At 39.4% G+C, this 23,130-nt stretch overlaps 1 protein-coding gene and 2 pseudogenes across 7 annotated transcripts in view; 2 read left to right on the plus strand and 1 right to left on the minus strand.

Annotated features, from left to right (window-relative positions):
- The window catches only part of SPART (spartin), a 66,408-nt gene that overhangs the window by 27,071 nt on the left and 16,207 nt on the right, over window positions 1–23,130 (plus strand). For 6 of the 7 annotated variants that reach the window (XM_025049551.1, XM_025049548.1, XM_006915815.3 and 3 more), the window contains exons 2-3: window positions 10,985–11,796; window positions 15,252–15,449. In XM_025049551.1, coding sequence (XP_024905319.1) covers window positions 10,987–11,796; window positions 15,252–15,449 — 1,008 coding nt within the window. In that variant the 5' untranslated portion in view covers window positions 10,985–10,986. Of the gene's footprint in view, window positions 1–10,984; window positions 11,797–15,251; window positions 15,450–23,130 lie in introns of those variants that run through there. The other variant, XM_025049550.1, reaches the window with a different exon arrangement.
- LOC112482928 lies at window positions 582–700 on the minus strand (annotated as a pseudogene).
- On the plus strand, window positions 7,325–7,445 carry LOC112482972 (annotated as a pseudogene).

Genomic DNA, 23,130 nt, shown 5'->3' on the forward strand with positions numbered 1-23,130 from the left:
AAGCAAATTCTAAAATATATATTAAAAATTCAAAGGAGCTTATTTTAGGCGGAATAAATTGGACTACTACCGCTTAAACAGCTTAAATTCAACCATGACTACAGAGCTCCTATAATCAAAACAGCATTAGAGTTAGAATAGATATATAGCCCAGGGGAACGAAAAAGGGAGTTCACAAATAAAACCACTCATATGTGGCTACTTGATGTTCAGCAAAAAGGTAAAAGGAATTCAGTAGAGAATGAATAGACTTTTCAAGAAATGGGGCAGGAAAAAATGATATTGATATGAAAATAAATAACCTTCAACTCCTACTATATGATGTGCTCAAAAAAAATCATTCAACGGAATCTAAACTAGAAGAGTTAAAATTATTATACTAGAGAAAATTTAAGAAATGAACCGTTGAGACTTTGAAATTCACAAAGGTGTTTAACTGAGACAATGAATGCTCATTAAAGAAAAATTGAAAAAATGCACCACATTGTAATGTAAACTCTGCTTTTTAAAAGACACCTTAAGAAAATAGCAAACAACAAAATAAGCCACATAATATTTTCTCCCTTATTTTTTATTTTTTACGCCTACAGCACCTGCTCTTCCTAAGTGGTCTTCCATCCAAGTACTAACCAGGCCCGACCCTGCTTAGCTTCCAGATCAGACAGGATTAGGCTTAGTTCAGAGTGGCATGGCCATAGACCATTATAAGTATTTTAAAGAAGAACTTATATCCAGAATATGTGGGGGGAAAAAACTTTACAATTCAATAATAAAATATTTGAACAGCCATCTAATCCAAAAAAGATGTTTGGACAGTAAACACATGAGTAGCTAGCTGTTAAACCTAATCATAAGGAAATTAATCATAAGGAAATTCAGATTAAAACCACAATGAGATATGACTAGACATCTACTTACATGTCAGAAATGCAAATAAGACCCAGAAGCAAGAGTTCCCAGATATATGGACCAGTGGGGCTCACACATTGCTCATGAGAATATAAAATGATTACAATTGCTTTGAAAAATTTAGCAGTTTTTTACCAAGTTAATCAGAAACTTACCGCATGACCCAACAATTCTACTCCTGGGTATTTACACAAGAAAAATGAAAATATATGATCCACAAAGCACATACCCATAAGTACACAAATAGTCATAATAGCCTTAATCACTATAGATCACAATTGCAAATAGCCCAGATGTCCATCAACATGTGAATGAATAAACCAGGTGCAACATATACATTCAATGAGAATATTCACAATAAGAAATAAAGTGCTGTCACGGGAATATGAATGAACTTCAGACCTACTGAACAAAAGCCAGACAAGAGTATATACTATATGATTCCATTCATACACACTCTAGGAAAGATGAATCTGTATTGCTACAAAGCAGATCAGTGGTATCTTGGCAAGAGTGAGACTTGATTAAAAAGAACAAAGGAGAACTTTTGGGGTGATGGAATAGTATATTTTGATTGCGGCTTTTGTTTCATGAGTGTGTACAAATTTATCAAAACTTAGTGAACTTTATACTTAAATTTGATTGCTCGTAAATTATGCCTTAGCAGAGCTGATGAAAAACAACAAGCGAAACCTCCTTAATCCATTCTTCTTAAATCTTTGCCAATCAAAATCATCATATCCTCTTCCCCTGATGCTGCCATTACATGGTGTTTGCATTCTATCTAGCAGTTATGTCATTTTACGTTTTCGTAATTGGTTGGTTGTATTTATATGCCCTCATTTAGTTGATGACCTTCTGGATGCTTAGAACTGTTGTGTGTATTGTCTTCAGTGCCTGTTACAGTGACTGGCACACAGTGGTTCCTCCATGAATGCTTGTTGAATTAGATTGACATAAATCAGAATTCGTTGAGTCCGAAAATGTGACAGATCTCATCTCTGGTAGGCAGGCCGTGAGAAAAGGTGGAGAGCCACGCAGCCTAGGGTAAGATCCGCCAGCTTCTTTCGTGTGGCAGGTAGAAACTCTCAGGCAAGCAAGGCTTGGGAAGCCAGAGAGAAGAGTTCATTGGAATCCATACTGCATCAGGATGGGGACCAGGTGACACTGTGGCCTGAATACTTAGGGTACAGAGGACCAGGATTGACATTAAGCCATTGGTTAGGACAGGGTATGAGATGACCCGTCCCTCACTACCAACCAGGTGTGACCTCAGTGCATTACAGCCATCATCTTGGGCACCGTCATGTCATCTCCCCCAGAGGTAAGGACCAGCAGGAGCTCCGACAAGGCCCATGAACAAGGATGCAGGTTGAGCAGACACTGAGAGCCGGACCGAGCCTTGAGAATCCTCTCAAAGCAGGCAAGCAGACTGGCCCAAGCTGAAACTGAGTGAACAAAAATGTCAAAGCCAGAGCTGTGTGGCTGTCGAGGAGCGGCACAGAGGGTTGCACTCAGCCTCCTCGTTATACTACTTATGTTTTCTGGGCCAACCCATGGGTCCATACCAGAGGTGATGAGTGAGAAGAAAGCCAGGCATCAGCAACTGTCAGGATCGCTGTAAGTCTGTTCCACCTTCCTATCCTCTGTGGCATAGAAGGCTGTGTTTATGACATTGATCCTGCATTTTGTACCCTCTTAGGAAAGCCATGGTAAGATAATGATACATATGTCAGCTGGCATGTGTGAAACTGGCAGAGGACTAAACTTGGGAATGTTTTTTGGGAAATTCTTAAAATACTGCCATGGACTATGCCAGTTCTACCTCCTAGATGCATTATCTTCCATCCGTCCCTTCTCGTCCCAACCCCCAACACCAGGGCCCTCGTACACACCATCAGTCCTGGCTTTGGTGATTGTGGGAACCTTATTACTGACCTCCTTGCTCTAATATGTTGCCCTCTCATCCATTTTCACCTCATTCACACTAATTTAGTCAAAACAAAAAAATTGATTAATATTCTCAGATGGCTTTCTAGTACTTAAGGGGTAGAGACCTAATTCCTTAAGTTATAGGATATTTCTCAACATGGCTCCCATCTCCCCAAGCACCTCATACTCTTATCATGGTGTCCCTCCAACCTGGAATCTCATTTGTATTCTCTCCCTCCCTCCGTCCCGTCCTCTCCCTCTCCCTCTCTCTCCCCTCTTCTCTCCCTCTCTCCCTCCTTCTCTTTCTGTACAGCTTCCAGTTCATTCTCTGGGTCCTCAGTTCTCAGGTCCTGAGGGAGTTGATGATCCTCTCACATCTTTTGTTCACCCGAGTCCTGTGTGCCCCAAGAATACTTGCCGGTGGTGCTTGTGGCTGTGCTGTTTACCCCTAGATAATTTGTAGATTATAGTCCTAACCTTACTCCCAAGCTTGCCATGAACTAGGTCACTTTCATTATTATTTTCGCATTGCTCTAGTATATCCATAGTCTTTGGAAACAAATGACATCATTCTGTTTATAGCATCCTGTTTTTAGTAGTGGTATTTCCCTTTACAAGATACAGTAATTCTCAATTGCTGAAAATGTCAAATCCTAGAAAGCTTAGCATTCTTATGTCTGATGTTAACACTGGCAGCAAGCTGCTCTTTTTTCCTAAAAGGGAAAAGGGTTAAAATCTCTAGGTATCTGGAAGCCTGGGGGTGGGTTTCCTTTGCCTGAGGTGGCTACCCAAGAACTATTTAACTGGAGTGTGGAAGTGAGGATGTTGGCAAAGAGAAGGACTAAGTAGCAATTCTGGCCATGGGCAAATGTGGGCCTTCAGGGTGATCTTGGAGAAGGAAAAACAGCGTCAGCATCTTTCTTGTGTGACTTAATAACATCCCATGTCCACCTCTGTCAAGGCACTTTCAGACTATGTTTACATTTTTGCCTGATGCAGAGATAATCTATATTTATTGACGTACCATTCACAGAGTCTCTACTAGATGTCAGACACTATGTACTATGGCTTACCTGGTCTGTTGGCTTATCAACTTACATTCTGAGACTGCACCATGGTTCCTGGCATGTAAGGGATGGTAGTCATTTATTCATCTAACTTATTAAACAGGGACAGAAGGACAGGCTTCATACAAGGCTCTAGTGTTTTAACAAATTAAGGCAGTGCCTCTTTACTTCCTGGTGTTCCAGATAATGAAGTGGAGGAGGGTGGCATGTCCAGTGGAATTCCCTGGGCCCTTCTAAACACACATTCCGAGTCAAAATGTGCATCTGGGGCCTCAGGCTATACATTTTTAACAAAGGTCTTAAATTTTTTTTAGGGTTTCTGAACAACTATTTTATTATATAGATCTTTTCGTACAATAATTCCCCTTACACGGGAGCACGTCCCCTTGTTTGCTGAGCAAGTTCCCCTCAGGGTATGAAGTTTCTTTGTTTTTTTTTTGTTAATTTTTCAATTATAGTTGGCATACAATTTTATATCAGTTTCAAGTGTACAGCATAGTGATGGGACATTTATATAACTTACAAAGTGATCACTGTGATGAGTCTAGTGCCCATCTAACACCAGACACGGTTATTACAGTATTATCGACTATGTTCCTTGTTTGTCCCATGTTATAGCCTTTTATTTAAACTCTGTTTTGTCTAATATAATATTGCTACCCAAGCTTTTTTTTTTTTTCATTTCTGTTTTCATGAAATATCTTTTTCCATCTCGTATACTTTTAGTCCATCTGTGTCTTTCAAGTATGAAGTGAACCTCTTCTAGGCAGCATATGGGACTTGTTTTCTTCCATTCAGCCACCCTTTGTTTTATGATTGTAACATTTAATCTATTTACATTTAAAATTATTATTGATAGGTATGTAGTTATTGCCATTTTATTCACATTTTTATCTTCTTTTTCCTTCTGTTTGAAGTCCATTTAATGTTTCTTGTAATACTGGTTTGGTGGTGATAAACTCTCTTAACTTTTTCTTGTCTGGGAAGCTCTTTTTCTGTCCTTCGATTCTAAATGATAGCCTTGCTGGGTACAGTAATCTTGGTTGTAGGTTCTTGCTTTTTATCACTTTGAATATTTCTTCCCAATTTCTTCTGGCCTGCAATTTTTGTTGAGGAATCAGCTGACAGTCTTTTGGGAGGTCCTTTGTAGGTACCTAATTGCTTTTTCTCTTGCTGCTTCTAAGATTCTCTTTGTCTTTAATGTTTGGCATTTTAATTATGTGTCCTGGTGTGAGCCTCTGAGTTCATATTTTTTGGCACTTTGTGCTTCATGGGCTTATAGGGGAGTTTTTTGTCATGATTTCTTCAAATAGATTTTATATTCTCTTTCTTCTTCTGGTACCTCTGTGATGAGAATGTTGGTATGCTCGATGTTACCCAGAGGCCACTTAAACTATCCTGGTTTGTTTGGATTCTCTTTTCTTGTTGCTGTTCTGACTGGGTGTTTTCTGCTACCTTACCTTCTAAATTGTTGACTCGACCCTCTGTTTCATCTAATCTACTGTTGATTCCCTGTAAACTTCATTTCAGTTACTGTATTCTTTATTTCTGACTGCTTTTTTGTTGTTTTCTATCTCCATTTTTATTTCCTTTTTGTTTAAGTTCTCACCGAGATCATTGAGCATCTACATCTGGTAGATTGCTTGTCTCTGTTTTGTTTTGTTTGAACTCTACATCTGGTAGATTGCTTGTCTCTGTTTTGTTTTGTTTGTTTTCTAGAGTTTTGTCATGTTCTTTCATTTGGGACATGTTTGTTTCCTCATTTTGACTGCCCCCCACCCCGTGTTTGTTTCTATGTATTAGGTATAGCCACTATGTCTTGTGGTTTTGGCAGGGTGACCTTATGTAGTAGGTGTCCTGTGTGGTCCAGTGGAGCAGTCTCCCTGTTCACCTGAATCTGGTGCTGCAGGTGTGTCCCTTATGTGGGTCATGTGTGCCCTCCTGTGGTAGTTGAGCCTTGATTGCTGTTTACACAGCAAGTAGGAGGGATTGGTCCTTGGGCTGATTGGTTGTGAGGAGTGGCTGTGACTATAGTAGAGGAGCTGTTCAGGGGCTGACCCCATGGAGCAGGATTCACTTTAGCAAGGCGCTCGTGCCTGCCCAGTCTGCCCTTTGGGTGTGTTGTTTATGGAGGTGGTTGGGTCGTGCTCTGGTCTTGTCTGAAGCCAACCGCTGAGTGTGCTGGTCCTGGGGCCTCTTGGGGGTGGGGGGACTCTCATGCTGGCTAATTTCTGCTGCTGCCTGTGCCCTGCCTGGGTCCACCTGGTGTGAGCTACAAAGTGATCTGCAGATAGTTGCCACTTGTGCTGGGCTTTGAGGTGCCTGGGAGAGGCTAACATGTGAACCGAGGCTGGCTGTCACTAGTCCAGGGCTTGGGGCTGCATAGCAAGAGCAGTGGGGCACAGTGAGGCCAGCCACTGCTTGTTTGGTGTTTGTGAACCTTTAAGAGATTTTAGGAAAGTCCCCAGTGCAAGCCAAGGCATGCCCTTTGTATGGAAAAACTGCTGGAAGCTACTTGGGTGGGTCTGCAAGTTCAGTGGGGCGGGGTCTCAGAATCACCAAGGTGGGGCAAACAATGTTAATTAGGGCCATGTAAACTCAGACTTGGAGCCCACCTGGGCCTGTGTCTGGGTTGAGGAAGGGCTCCACACAGAACAAAATGGCTTCTGCCAGAATTTCTGTTTCGGAGAAAAGTGCCCTTCCAGCCCTTTCCCTGAAGCCAGACAATTCAGTTCCTTCCCATATTTCCATCACAGCTTTCAAACTGCTGCCCCCAGCTCTGGAGCCCAAAGCAACTCAGTCCATCAGCTGTTAAATTGCTGCCCAAGCCCTTTAACAAGAACACCTAGGTCTCCAGCAGCCCTCCATTTCATTCAGCCACAGCCCTCTCAGCTACAATCCTTGCTTGTTTTCACAGCCAGAAGTTATGGGGACCCCTCTTGCTGGCACTGGAACCCTGGGCTGGGGAGCTCGGTGCGGGGCTGGGACCCTTGCTCCTCAGGCACCACCTCCATAGCTGAGATATCCCTCCCAACTTTTAGCCATCATGAATGGGTGTGGGACCAGCCCGTTCCTCCTCTCCACCCTCCTACCAGTCTCGACATGGCTGCTCCTTTTTATTCTTAGTTATAAGACTTATGTTCAACTAGATTTCAGGTGGTTCTCAATGATGGCTGCTCTGTAGTCGTAATTTTGATGATGTGGAAGGAGGTGAGCACAGTGTTTACCTACTTTGCCATCCTGACCTCAAAGTCCCGTTTTTACTTCTTTAATGTGTCTATTAGAAAATTTTAAATTACGTATGTGATTCACATTATAATTTTTTAAGAAAATTATGTCTCACCCTTTGTTTACTGATTTAAATGGGTAATTAATTTTTTTTATCCTGCACATTGTATTAAGAATTAAATTTTTTAGTCTACGGCCATACCACCCTGAACAAGCTCGATCCTGTCTGATCTCGGAAGCTAAGCAGGGTCGGGCCTGGTTAGTACTTGGATGGGAGAGACTACCTAAGAAGACCAGGTGCTATAGGCATAAAAAATGAAAAATCAAAAATAAGGGATTGCAGTCTGTGAGGTCAACCAAGGGTTGCCTCACCTAAAAAAAAAAGAAAATTTTTTATAAGACTTGCAGTGGAAACCATCATCCTAACCTTACCCCTTCCATTCAAAGGCAGCTTAATATCACTTTTCTTACTCAGTTCTTTTGATGTTTCTATCTAAATTTCTAAACAGGATGCTTATAGTTCTGCCTTTTATTTTTCAATTTTAGGCATTATCCAGTAACTTTCTTGTAGAAAAGCTGAAGTTTTAGTCTCATCCTTTGTACCACATGGCACAAACTTTCTCTCTGTCCATCTTCCCACCTTCTCAATGTGGTTGTAGCATACTTTCACCTGTATTGAGATTCATTATTTGCATTACTATGACACTAATCAAAACTGAAACATGCAGTGCATTTCGATTACCTTTTCTTTCTAGCTCAGCATGTTATTTTCCCTGTAATTAATAATTGTCCTCATTTTCTTAGTTTTCCAGGTACTTACCACTGATTAAACTCTGAGTCCTCCCACAGTTTCTCTTCTACAAACTTAGAAACACATTAGGTAATCTACCAATTTTAGTTTCTTGAAGAAATTTTCTTTAGAGTTCTGTCATCTACTCTAGTGTGAACTGGTTGCATCATTGTCATCTTGGAAACTCCCATCACCAGCCATGGTATTCCTTTTACCAAACATGAAATGCAAGCGACAGATGTAATATCTGATCAATCATTTTGGGTTTGGAAGTTATTTTCACTCAGAATTATGGATTAATTGTACTGTTTTCTTTTAACTTCTGTTGTCTTTGAGAAGTTCCTTAGCAGTCATATTTCTCACTTTTTTTAAGATGACCCCTTTGAGCATAATGTTTTCAAATTTTATGGTCCACTCCCTGTAGTTATAGGTCTTTTCTTATCCTTGGACCATTGGTCTTTTTAAATCTGGGAATTCATGTTTTCCAGATCTGGGAAAGTCTTCGAATTATTTGAACTCTTTTTTTAAAATCTATTCTGTATTCCCAGAAGTTTTGTTAATAAGGTGGCCCTTCTGGACTGGGTCCTCTCTAATTTTTTTTTTTTTTTTCAATCTATTCTTTCCTACTTTTCATCTCTTTGTCCTTTTACTCTGCTTTGTGGGCATTTTCTATAATTTATAACCCTGTGTTTTCATCTCTTTATTGAGTTTCTTTCCAACTATTTTATATATAATTTCTAAAAACTCCTTTAGTTATTCGAATGTATTTGCGTGTGTGTGTATCCTGTTTTTATTTTATGGATGCAGTATTTTCTTTAAGTTGGCATAGATATAGGTTTTTTTTAAGTTTTCTTCTCCCTGCATATTGCTTATATCAACCAAATTGCATTGCTCATTCTTTAATACTAGATATTTTTCTCATATGTTTTGTGATCCTTGGCTGTCTGCTTATATATAAGATTGTAGCACTAGGAAGCTAATTGGAAAATCTCTGGGATAGGTAGAACGTATCAACTGTGGCTTCTCTCAGGAGTTAGTTACCTGTAGAGTTTTCCTTGGGGAAAAAGATAGTGGCAGTATTTTTAGGTTTTCCCTCTTGGTGATGATCAGATGCCACAGAGAAGAAGACCCTTCCAGTTTTCTTTCTGGAGATGTACGTAGCTTCCAGAACACTTAAGAATCAAGCTGGGGAAAGAAGGCTAGGGGTCTCAGTATTCCATATGTAATTTTTCATTTTATCCTTCTGCTTTTGGTATTTACTGTTAATCATACCTGATAAGTCTCTTGTCCAGAAACATTTTTGTTCTTTTGAATTAAGTCATGCAGTCTTCTTTCAGAGCTGGAGAAAAATAGTGCCCTGGGTGCTTGGTATAGGAGAGATCTGAGGGTCTTAGTTTGTAAATTAGCTTTTAATCAGTCCTTTTTTTCCCTAGCACTACCTCTACTCCCTCTTCCAGAGGAACATTGGATTCCATCAATTTCTATGCCTTTTGGAGGTTCTGTGATGTGCTGTACGTGGAGCTGCTTCTCTAATTTCCTCACTGACAGCTTGTATTTCAGCTTTCTCTGATGTTTTGTGTTACCATTTGTCCGTGTCCTTTTTCAGAACCAAAGAGCACTGCTGACTCTTCATCCTCTCTCTTTGTCTTTGTGAGTTACGGCTTTATTTTATTAAGAGATAACATAAAGTGCACATAGTGCACTAATCTTAAATTTATAGCCTAATGTTTTTTAAAAGTCTGATCACCATTCAGATCAAGATAGAGAACATTTCCAGATGCTATGTGGTCTTCTCATGTCCCTTCTAAGTCTGTATCCACCCCACTTAGCACTATTTTTATTTCCATCATCAAACACTAGTTTTGCCTGTTTGTCAACTTTACTTGTATAGAATCATTCACATAGTTTGTAGTCTCAGTATGAAGTCTTATATCTGGCTGCTTTTGCTCCAAGAATTGATGAGATTCATCTATGTTGCAGGCATCATTCTTGTTTTGTTTTGTTTTTGTTCCTTTTAGTTCCTGTGTATTATTGCATCCTATAAATATACCACTATATATCCTTTCTCCTGTGGGTAGGCATTTGGATTTTTTCAAGTTTTGGGGCTTGTGAATAAAGTTGCTATGAATATCACTGTACATGTTTTTGATGTGTACATTCATTCATTTCCCTCGGTTATGTGCTGACAAGAGGAATTGTTGGGTCATAGAGTGAGAGAATGTTTAGCTTTAGTAGAAATTGCCAGTTTTCCACTTACATCAGCAAAGCATGAGTTCCAGTTGCTGTCTTTTCTAACATTGGTCAGTCTTTTGAATTTTAGCCATCTGATAAGTGTATAGTCAGACTGCTGTGGATTTTAGTTTCACTTACCCGAGGGAATAGTATATTGAATACCTTTTCTCATGCCATTTAAATATGTTCTTTTGTGAAGTACCTGCTCATACTGTTTTCTCATTAAAAGTAATAATTATGCCTTTTTGATAATCTTGTTAGAGTTATTTTAATGGAGTTTTGGGAGAGAACAGGGCCAGCTGCATGTGAGTAACTTGCCACCTTTAAATGGAAGTCAGGTGACTTTAAAGCTTCATCTAGATATTTTTTTCTCATTCTTGTTGTCTCCAATGTGTTTTTCAGATTCATTTTTAATTAGCTGTGTATAATCTGAATTTATATTATAATGAATTTTAGAATGTCACTCTCGGTTCCAACCTTAAAGATGTGTGATAGGAAACTAATTTCATGAGAAACTGAAACAAGATAATTATTCAGTAGCTGTATTCTGCCTAATTTTTTTCAGTTTTAAATTACAAAGATATTTAGGACCAAGAGCATTATTTATAGGTCCATTCAGCAAATATGTACTGAGTGCTTTCTCTATGTCAGATCTAATAGTATCCATAGAGAATACAGTAGAGAATACAGTGTTCCTCTGGAAGAGGGACCAAGGCAAGCAAGGCTCCTGTCATCTTGAAATATATTTAGGTAGGAGAAATTGATAATAAATAAGTAAATGAATAGCTAAGTAAGATAATTAACGATAATAATTCCTGTTTTACAGAAATGTTGCAAGAGCCACAAAATGGGGAACCTGCCGAAATTAAGATCATCAAGGAAGCATACAAGAAGGCCTTTTTGTTTGTTAATAAAGGACTGAATACAGATGAATTAGGGCAGAAGGAAGAAGCAAAGAACTACTATAAGCAAGGAATAGGACACCTGCTCAGAGGAATCAGCGTTTCATCAACAGACCCTGAATACACAGGTCCCGAGTGGGAATCTGCTAGGCAGATGCAGCAGAAAATGAAAGAAACACTACAGAATGTACGTACCAGGTTGGAAATTCTAGAGAAGGGTCTTGCCACTTCTCTGCGGAATGATCTTCAGGAGGTGCCCAAGTTATATCCAGAATTTCCACCTAAAGACGTGTCCAAAAAGTCACCGGAGCCTCAGTCCTTTGGTTCACCTCCTCAGCACACTGAAGTAAATGGCAACACCTCAACTTCAAGTACAGGATCGGTTCCTGCGCCTAGTTCTCTATCCATACCATCTCAGAGTCATCCAGCAGAAGCACCTCCTGCTTACACTCCTCAAGCTGCTGAGGGTCACTACACTGTATCCTATGGAACGGAATCTGGGGAGTTTTCATCAGTTGGAGAAGACTTTTATAGAAATCATTCTCAGCCACCTCCTCTTGAGAGCTTAGGGCTAGATGCAGATGAGTTGATTTTGATACCAAATGGAGTACAGATTTTTTTTGTAAATCCTGCAGGAGAGGTTAGTGCACCTTCATATCCCGGGTACCTTAGAATCGTGAGATTCTTAGATAATTCTCTGGATACAGTCCTAAACCGTCCTCCTGGGTTTCTTCAGGTAAGCCAAAGAAAAATGTAAATATAATTTGAAATATGTGTAAAAGGCACCACTTTTGTTTGTTAATATTTATAATTTTCTAAGACAGTAAATGCAAAAAGATCGTTATGAGTTCTAGTTTCTTTTAAATATTTCAGAAATTTATAAGCCTTGAATGTCTGTGTTTGTGTTTGATAGCCTTTCTTTTTCTTTTTTTTAACATATAAAGTCTTGTTTTAGTATTAAATTTGTGGTGACAGGTCCTGAGGGGATCAGAGTGTTCATCCTTAAATTTTTGATTCTTTATATGAAGAGGAACCTAATAACTTTAATTTCAAAAGGGATTTATGTAATATGTGGATGTATTTATGTAATGAATTACTGTACATTTCCACAAATGATGTCAAGCGCCAGCTGAGGGTCTGAGCTGGGCTAAACCCAGCCCAGTGTCTAGAACAGTGGATCTCAACCAGGGGCAGTCTTCCTCCCTGCCCGCTTCCCTAGGATCTTTCAGCAATGTCTGGGGACAGTTTTTGTTGTCATAACTGGGAGGGAGGAGTATGCTACTGCTGCTGGCATATAGTCAGTATAGGCCAGGGTTACTGGTAAACATCTCAACAGGAGAGCTCCTATTAATGAAAAAAAATTATCCAACCTCAAATGTCAATCATGCCAAGGTTGGGAAAGCCTAGTTTAGAAGAAAAGACTCTGATGATAATTTAGGTTGCAATTCTAACATCCCAAGCATATCAACTTACCAGGATGCCCTTGGTCCTAGAGCAAAGACGTGCTAAATAAAGGTTATTGTGGAATTACTGAGGTATTCTAAAGGTAGTGGTCCAATAACAGTCTTTTTAAAAGATGGGACATTGGTATGAGGAAATGGGCTCTAGAAATGAGGACTCAGTGTACAGTGGGTATAACGAATGAGTTTACGTGGAAGGGAGATGACTATTCCAGCAAGGCAGGCGCCTTGGCCCAGAGTCCACTGGTTATCTGGACTCGTTTTCTCTTTTGTTGCACTCTATTTTCAGTTCTTTTGTAGCTTTTACATGGAATCAACTTGAAAGTTGTTTTAAAATCATTGGAGACTTACTAGGGGTATATGAAGCAGATATTTGGGGTCATTGTTGAAAAGAAGACTTAATTACTGGACAGTGAGACTATTGTGAATCCTATAGGTTATTTTAGGAAAGAATCCTTGAGGTTAGAAAGAGTAGGCTTATTGACTGGGATTGTGAGAAGGCTGATAAGAGCTAATAGTTTTTGCTGATCTAGTAATGTGTTGTATTATAACAATGGAATTTTTAAAAACTTGAGACTAGACTATTGGAGGTGTGGGAAATAAGTATCAGAAACAGTGTGTCTGGTTATGTGAGCTCAACCATTAAAATGAACCATTTTCTAGTAAAATTTGTCCAGTCTTAGTGCTTTTAATTTTGTTTTTAATATTTCTACTTTTTTGGTGCTAAATGGAAAGTAAAGTTAAATCCAAAACTTAATTTGTCTCTCTAAGGGGCTCTCATTTACATGTATTCAGGTATTTGTAGCAGTGTCCTAAAAGGGGGTTACCATGTGTTTGTTTACTAAACACTTTATGTTCTAAAAAACAACCACTAAATCAATTAAGTATCAGAAGTTAGATAAAATTTTTTTAAGCTGTAAAAATCACTGTTGGCCTATTTAGGAAATGAGAAATTAATTTGCTTTTAAGTAGGCAGACTTATAATTCTAGGGCTTCTAAAAACTATTTTTCTCTTGGTTTTGGTTTTAATATACTTTTTAAACTTATTAAATTTGTATTCAGTTTGTACAGAACTTGGACATGAGATTGCCCTCTGAAAGTGAAACTGCGAGGAATCAGTTTCACTATGGTAGGTGAGCCTACCAGTCTGTAATAATCTATCCTGAGAAAGGCCTGTGAAGTTTTATTTGAGATTTGGGGGTACTCCAGTTCAATCAAGGTGACCAGAATGTAGTTAATCTTAGAGAATCACTTTTCCAAACTTAAGTCATTTAAGTATGAACTTTATAATTTTTTTTGTTAAATCCATACTTCTGCTCTTACTTTCATATTTTTATTTAGATATGTCATTTGTTAATTTCATAGTTATTGAAATTGAGGGAAGGCTGTATTTTTTTCTAATACGAGTTAAAACACATAAGTACTCAAATTTAAAAAGTTTGTGTATTACTTGAAATCATTTCACATACCACAGATGGTTACATATCATAGTTTAGAAAAAGTTTTCCAAACACAGTTTTTCACAGTAATGTTTTATTGTAACTTGTTCGAAGTTTGACTTTTTTATAAGAGATGGAGAGTGGCTTTTGAGACAGCTAAAAAAATAGAGAACCCATAAAAGAAAAAGAATTTGGAAATGTTTATTAAGTACTTTCCAGGAAAGAGTCAGACCTGGATGCGCTGATCCCTGCATATTACAGTCGGTTGGTCAGGGGTGATGGTCGTATACTAGAATTTTCCATCGTTGACATGAACTCTTTTGTGCTCTTTGACTCACGTTCACCACACAATGTTTTAATAATAGATTGTTCTCATAAGATTCTTAATATTAGGAATAGCAGAGTCCTGAGTGAGGAGCACAATTCTGGCCACTTAAAGAATGTATGTGAATGGAAATGAATACATTTGGCTATTTTGATTTAAACTTGGTCTCGTCTGCATTTAGATCTCCAGGAAATGAGCCTTAGTCTCAAATCTTGGTATACTGAGAGTCTGACCACCCCAGGTGACATACCAAGGCAGCTTTGTGTCATTTCGATTTAACTTTGCAATGATAGTGAATCCACAAACATAACTAAGTGTTTTATTCTAGCCTCTGTCCTGTCAAGTTCTCTTGGGTTTAGTAAATTCTGTATATTCAACATTGTGAATGCTGAGTTTCTAATTAAAATAATTGCTCAGCTTCTCTGGTACAAGATCGTGTGCATTTAAATCATAGCTCCACATTTTAGTTGTTGCCTCTGTGCAGTGTAATTAACCTCTCTGTGCTTCAGTTGTCTTGTATATAAAATGACAGCACTAACTGACTTAATGGCATTTTTGTGAGGATTGAACAGTACATGTAGAGTACTTGAAAACAGTTTTTTTTTATTTCTACAAAGGGATGTTTAATTTAAATGATAAAGAAAGCTTTAATTTACTCTGACCATTATTTATTTAAAGCTAAACTCATTATTGGTTAACAGTGGGCTATTTAAGGTTACCAGTTTTAAGACTTTATAAATAGTGGAGCAATAACATTTTTAGCACAGTTCTTGTGAGTGGTTTGCAGGAAGACCAGACTATTACATGGCTAATTTTTATGGGGGCCTCATTGATGCCAGTGGTCCTATAAAGCCTTGTAAAATACCTTTTAAACTTTACCATGTTTGTTTTCTGATATAACAATTGTAAAACCTTGCTGAGAACCTAGTTCATTCATTGTTTTTTTTTAAAATAATAATCCTTTCAGGTGTGTGGCTGGTTGTATCCTCTAGTTCCTGATAGATCTCCAGTTCTTAAATGTACTGTGGGAGCCTACATGTTTCCTGATACAATGTTGCAAGCATCAGGATGCTTCGTGGGAGTCGTCTTGTCTTCTGAATTACCAGAAGATGATAGAGAACTCTTCGAGGATCTGTTAAGACAAATGTCTGACCTTCGGCTTCAGGTAACTTGTGTGATCGTCTTCAGGATGAAAATCTACTTTAACGTAAGCCTAAGCAATTTGACTTCGGAGCCTGCAATCTTAATCAACTATTTACAGCATATTCCAAACTTGTATCTTTGAACACACAAGCAAATTAGTATATAATACATTAGACGGAGATAAGAGCTATAGAAGAAAGTGGGTAACAAAAAACAGGAGTCCCGGTATGGGTGAGGCAGGTGCAACTGTAAATGGGATGATCGGAGGAGAAGGTGATATTCAAGAAAAGACCTGAAGATGACCCAGTGCTAAACGATGGTACAAGAACTCATGGTCAGAGGTTTCCATTAGACCCTTTCTGTGAGGTTGGCTGAGAGTTTGTATGAAGGCAGTACATGACGCTTAGGTGATCTGACAGACCACTTGGCCTGGCCTGTATCTCAGATCACGAGGAGGCATGAAGCCAAGCACTTGAGTTTTGCCTCTTGCTTTCTTGCAGAGATGAATCAAGATTTTAGAATCCATATCAATTATTCATTCATTCGTTAAACATGTATTAGTTGTCTGCCATGTTGTGGACACTGTGCCAGGTTCCCAGAATGTAGAGCTCAGTCAGCTGGCATCCTACTTACTCCTCAAGAAGCCTGCAATCTAGCCAGAGGTGCATGTGCATGAAGTAGCAATTCCAAAACAGTGTTCTAAGTTCAAGGTAAAGTTATGCTTGTACCTGGGTAATGAGAATTCAGAGGACATCAACCCAGGCTCAGGGTCACAGAGGTTGCCAGACATAAACAATGGGCAGACCTGTAGTGATGGCAGCCTGCCTCTTCCTCCAAACCCACTGGCTGAGTAATTGCCCTCTACAACTCTGAAATCCTTTCTAGATATCAGAAAAAAACACTTCTTTTTTTCACAGATTTTTTCTGTTTTATTTATTTTGCTTTTTAGATTCCACATATAAGTGAAATAATACGGTATTTGTCTTTCTCTGACTTATTTCTCTGACTTAACATAATACTCTGTAGGTTCATCCATGTTGTCAAAAATGGTAAGATTTCATTCTTTTTTGTGGCCAAATAATATTCCATTGTATATATGTACCACTTCTTTTTTCATTTGTCTTTTGATTGGAGCATTTAATCTACTTACATTTAAAGTAATTATTGCTAGGTATGTAGTTATTACCATTTTATTTTTGTTTGTTTTTGTAGTTATCTGTTTCTTATTCTCTTGCTCTCTTCTCTTGTATGTTGATGGTTTTCCATAGTGTGTTTGGATTCCTTTTTATTCTTTCTTATGTAGCTCTTGTAGATCTTTGGTTTGTGGCTACCATGTGCTTCATATATACCAAGCTATGTTTATAGCAGTCTGTTTTAAGTTGATGGTCGCTTGAGTTCAAACATATTCTAAAATCACTACTAATTTTACTCATCTCTACATTTATGTTTTTGTCATTAGATTTTACTACTATTGTGTGTGTGTTTGTCTGCATTCCTTAATTTACTGTTGTAATTACACATGATCTTCCTACGTTTGCCTTTTAACCTTTGTAGTAGCTTCGGTGTTGGTTGATCCACTGCTTTTATTAAGTGTTTTTCTTTGTCCAATGAGAATTTTTTCTTTGCAGTATTGTCTTATTAGTATTTTTTGTTTTCTTTCTTCTTAAAAGAGTCCCTCTAACATTTCTTGTAATACTGTTTTGGTGGTGGTGAACTCCTTTAGCTTTTTCCTATCTGGAAAGCTATCTAAATGATAGCCTTGTGGGGTATAATGATCTTGGTTTTCATCACTTTGAATATTTTGTTCCAGTCCTTTCTGGCCTGCAGAATTTCTGTTGAGAAATCAGCTGACAGTCTTATGGGAGCCCTTTGCAAGTAACTAGCTTCCTTTCTATTACTGCTTTTAGGATTCTTTCTTTGTCTTTAATGTTTGGCATTTTAATTATGACATGTCTTGGTATGGGCCTCTTTTGGTTCACCTTGTTTGAGATTGTCTGCACTTCTTGGACTTGTATGTCTATTTCCTTCACCATCTTAGGGAAGTTTTCTGTCATTTCTTCAAATAGATTTTCAATCTCTTGTTCCCTGTTTTCTCCTTTGATACCTCTGTGATGCAAATGTTGGGATGCTTGATGTTGTCCCAGAGGCCCTTTAAAATATCTTTATTTTTAAAAAAACTTTTTTCATTTTTGCTGTTCCGATTCGGTATTTTCCTCTACATTGTCTTCTAAATTGCTGATTTGATCCTTTGCTTCCTTTAATCTACTGTTGATTCCCTCTAATGTATTCTTCATTTCAGTTATTGTACTCTTCCTTTCTGACTGGTTCTTTTTTATGTTTCCTATATCCATTTTTATGTTTTCTAGCTCTTTGTTGAAGAAGTTCTCACTGAGCTCATCTGCTCTTCTCCAAAGTTCATCAAACATCCTTATTACCAGTGTTTTGAACTCTGAATCTGATAGATTGCTTGTCTCCATTTTGTTTAGTATTTTTTCTGGAGCTTTGTCATGTTCTGTCATTTGGGACATGTTTCTTTGTCTTCTCATTTTGACTGCATTTCTGTGTTTATTTCTATGCATTAGGTAGATCTACTACATCTACCAGTCTTGACAGAGTGGCCAGCTGTAGTAGGTGGCGCAGTCTCCCTGTTCACCTGAGCTGAATGCTCCAGGTGTGTCCATGTGTGGGTTGCATGTACTCTCCTGTCATTGTTGAGCCTTGATTGCTGTTGGCACATTAGTGGGTGGGATGGACCCTCAGACTGACTGGCTATGAAAACCAGCCATGGCTACAGCAGACAAGCTGTTGTGTGGAGGCTGACCCTATGAAATAATTCGATTTAAATGGGTTCTGGTACCTGCTGAGTCCACCCCTTGGGTGTGTTGTTTGTGATGCTGATTGGGTGGTGCTCTGGTGTGGTCTGAAGCTGTTTTGGTGACATCTCTTACCAGCACTGGTGTGTTGATTCTGGGGCCTTTTGGGAGGGATTCTGGCACAAGCCAGGGCCAGCCGCTGCCTGTGCTGGTCTTGGAGGCTATGCTGTCAACTGAGGCTGGCTGCCACCAGTGCTAGGCTTTGGGCCACTTATCAAGAGGCAAAGTCTCAGAATCACCAGGGTGGGGACTAGAATGGTGTTGTCTAGGTTAATGGAGACTCAGGTATGGTGCTCACTTGCACCTGCAGGGTGGGTAGGGAGAAGGCTCCACTAAGGAATCATGGCACCTGCCAATACCATAGCCCTGAGAGAGCTGCCCCTCCAGCCTTCACCCTGAATATATGTCCCTAGTGCTTTTTGAGCTGCTCTCCCTTCCCTGGAATTTAGGATGAGTGTGTATTTGCGAGTGGTCTGTGCTCAGGTCCTTTAAGAAGATCTCTGTGTCTGCAGCAGCCTTTCATCTTATTTGGACATAATCCCTGCTGATTTTCACAGCCAGTCGTTTTGGAGAATTCTCCAAAACAGCACTGGTGCTCTAGGCTGGGGAACTCTCACTCCTCAGCGGGGATATCCACCGCTGAGATAACCCCCCTGATTCTTAACCACAACACGTGGGTGTGAGACCTACCAGTCTTGAAGTGGCTTCTTTTATCCTTAGTTACAAGAATTCTGTTCAGCTAGTCTTCAGGTAGTTCTCAAGGGTGTTGGTTCTATAATTTATTTGTAATTTTGATGTGATCATGGCAGGAGGCAAACACAGAGTTTACCTACCCTGCCATCTTGACCAGAAATACATTTACAGTATTTATTCAAGAAAATCCACATATAGGTAGATGTGCCAGTTCCAACCTGTGTTGTTCAAGGGTCAACTGTAGTTTCCTTTGATTTCAGTCTTGAAAAATTTGTTCTTGTTTTCTCAGGAAGTTGAATGCACTTTAATTCATACCTATATTTAAAAGGTTGAAGATTATGGGAACAGATCACCAGCAAAGTAAAAAGTCAGAGAGTCATCTCGGCCTTAAGTTATATGAACAAACTTTATATGTGAATGACCTGGCAATCAACTTATACTTTAGCATAGTCAACACTAAACATTTAATGTATGTTAACAAAACTCATGATCCCCATACAGAAATATGTATAGCCTGTGTTCTCATGGAGAGAGATTTACAAAGGCAGGAACATGGTCAGATGGATATGAGTTTAAGTCTTAAGTTTGCTGTTTACTAGCAGAATGAAGTGACATTCTTAAGTACTCCAGATCTATTATGGAGCTCTTTCTCCCTCCACCCCTACATTTCATTGAACCTTTATTACTGGGCTGTAGGAAAGAAATTAAACCGACTTTTAGGTTATATTTCACTTCTCTATTAAGAGTTTTATTTTTTGGTTATATGTTATTTTTAGTTTGCTCTTTTGTCCCAGAACTAACTGTAAATGAAAGTTAGTTACTAGCTATAATTTTGACTTGTCTTTTTCACTCTTAAGTAGTCTTTGTTGAAGAAGATATAATATCTGATGAATCATTTGGCTTAGTTTGGAAGTTATTTTTACTCAGAATAATGGATTAATTGTACTGTTTTCATTCAGAAAAGTGTATGTGAGTGGAATACCTTTAGTTTTAAGTGCAAAAAATATCAGCAATCAGCTTTTCAGCAGTGCAGAGTAGTTTAACTGGACATGAGTTTTATTAATTGCCTTTTAAATTATTTCGTTTTATATATGTTTCTAACAGTATCTGTTGTATAATTCAAATGTAGCGGTATCTGATGTAATGGTAACTTATACCAGTAACTACTATAAGTTTTTTATACTTTGTCTTTTTTTAATATATCTTTTTATTTTTCAGTTATAGTTGGCATACAATATATTAGTTTCAGGTATGCAACATAGTGATTATCCATCTATATAACTTACAGAGTGATCATCCCGATAAATCTAGTACCCCTCTGACACCGTACATAGTTATGACAGTATTTGATCATCCCGATAAATCTAGTACCCCTCTGACACTGTACATAGTTATGACAGTGTTATCTGCTATAGCCCTTGTGCTGTACTTTCTATCTCCATGACTGTTTTGTAACTACCAGTTTGTACTTCTTAATCCCTTCCTTCTTTTTCACTGACCACCCCTCCCCCGCACCCCGCCCCTCCCTCCGCCAACCCTGCTCCCATCTGGAAACCTCAAAATGTTCTGTATATCTATGAGTTTCTGGATTTTTTGTTTGTTTGTTTTGTTCTTTAGATTACACATATACATGTAACCATATGGCATTTTTCTTCCTCTATCTGACTTTTTCCACTCAGCACAGCACCCTCTAGGTCCATCGTGAAACATCTTTTTCATCCCATCACTTTCAGTCTGTGTGTGTCTTTTCATCTGATGTGAGTCTCTCATAGGCAGCATATGTAAGGGTTTTGTTTTCTTATCCATTCAACCACCCTGTCTTTTGACTGGAGCATTTAATTCTTTTTCATTTGAAGTACTCATTGATAGCTATGTAGTTATTGACATTCTTTATTCATACTTTTGATACATAATTGTTTCTTCTTAAAGGAGTTTCTCCAACATTTCCTGTAATACCGGCCTAGTGGTGATGAACTCCTTTAGCTTTTTTCTTGTCTGAGAAGCTCTTTATCTGTCCTTCGTTTCTAAATGATAGCTTTGCTGGGTAATCTTGGTTGTAGGTCCTGGGTTTTCACCACTTCTAATATTTTGTGCCAAGCCCTTCTGGCCTGTTAAGTTTCTGTTGAGAAATCTGCTAACAGTCTTATGGGCGTTCCCTTGTAGATATCTAATGGCTTTTCTCTTGCTACTTTTAAGATTCTCTCTTTGAATTTAACCTTTTGCATTTTAATTATGATGTGTCTTAATGTGGACCTCTTTGGGTTCGTCTTGTTTGGGGCCCTCTGAACTTCCTGGGGTTGTATGTCTATTTTCTTCACCAGGTTAAGGAAGTTTTCTGTCATTATTTCTTCAAATAGGTTTTTAATTCCTTACTCTCTCTCTTTCTGATATCCCTATGATGCAAATGTTGTTATGCTCGATGTTGTCCTAGAGGCTCCTTAAACTATCTTCATATTTTTAGGATTTTTTTTCTTGTTGCCATTTGGGTTGGGTGTCCTCTGCTACCCCATCCTCTGTGTCACTGATTTCATCCTCCATCTCATCCACTCTGTTGATTCCTTCTAATGTACTCTTCATCTCAGATATTGTATTATTTATTTCTGATTGGTTCCCTATTGTTTTTCATCTCTAGTTTTTTATTTTTTTATTTTTTATCTCTTTGTTAAAGTTTTCACTGAGTTCATTTACTCTTCTCCAAAGTTCTTTGAGCATCCTTATAACCAGTGTTTTGAACTCTGCATCTATTAAATTGCTTGCCTTCATTTTGGTAAATTCTTTTTCTGGAGCTTTGTTCTGTTCTTTCATGTGGGACATGCTTCTTTGTCTCCCCATTTTGGCTGCCTCCCTGTGTCTGTTTCTATGTATTAGGTAGGGCTTCTAAGTCTCCTGGTCTTAGTAGAGTGGCTTTATGTAGTAGGTGTGCTGTGAGGCCTAGTGGCACAGACCAGAAGGGTTCTAGCTGCTGGCCAAGTTCAGCCACAGCCTGTGTACCTCTACGGCCACCTGGTAAGAGTCACCAGGCAATCCACATATGGCTGCCACCTGTGCTGGGCTTACAGGTACCTTGAGGGGCCAAGTCAGAAACCGAAGCCAGCAGCCACTTGTACAGGGCTTGGGGCTGCTCTGCAAGACATACAGGACCCACCGAGGCCAGATGCGACTTCTTCGGGTTCTGTGAGTCTTTAAGGAATTTTATGAAAGTTTGCAGCCAGAGCCAAGACAGCCCATTTGTATGGAATAAATTACTAGAAGCAGCTTGTGTGGGCCCACAAATTGGGAGAGGCGGGGTCTCAGGGAATCCCCTGGGCAGAATCACCTGTGTTATCCATGTTGATGGAAACTCGGATACCACGGCGCCTATGTCTGCAGGCTGGGAGAGGGAGGACTCAACATAGGAACAGTGGTGTCTATCTGCACCTCTGTCTGGGAGAAAGCCGCCCCTCCAGCCCTCGCCCTGAAGCCCGATAGGTCAGCACCTCCCCGTGTGTCCCTGGCACCCCGCAAGCAGCTGCCCCAGCACTGGAGCGCAGAGCGAGCGAGTCCGTCAGTGAGTAAGGCCGGGTGCGGGCCCTTTGAGAGGACAGCCTGTGCCCTCAGCCCTCCGTGTCACTCAGCCACAACCTCCGTTGGTTTTCATGGCCAGAGGTTGTGGGGACTTCTCTTCCTGGCACTGGATCCCTGGGCTGGGGAGCCCCGTGTGTGGGTGGGACCCCTCGCTCTCAGGTTGGGGAGGGGGCTCTGAGCCACGATAGCCCTCCCGATTTCTCCACAGCCACACGCTGTTGTGGGACCGGGCCGTTTCTGCCCCTCCTACCATTTTGAGGTGACCTGTTATTTGAGGTGACCTAGTTGTATGCCTTCTGTTCAGCCAGACCTCAGGTGACTGCACATACTGGTTGTTCTATAGTTTTGTTATAACTTTGGTGTGGTCGCTAGAGGCGGCGAGCTCAGCCTCTACCTTCTATGCCATCTTGTGAGCTATATTTTGTCTTTTGAAATTTGCTTTAGGTCATATGCTGTGAACCAAAGACCTTAAAGGTTTGAGGTCAGGTGAGGAGATAAAACAGAAGTATAGGGGAAAGACAAATAAAAGTAGTTGTATTTAAAACAAGACCATCAAACAGTGACATTTGACCA

The sequence above is a fragment of the Pteropus alecto genome, unplaced genomic scaffold (genome assembly GCF_000325575.1).
Source record: "Pteropus alecto unplaced genomic scaffold, ASM32557v1 scaffold16, whole genome shotgun sequence".
NCBI lineage: Eukaryota > Metazoa > Chordata > Mammalia > Chiroptera > Pteropodidae > Pteropus > Pteropus alecto.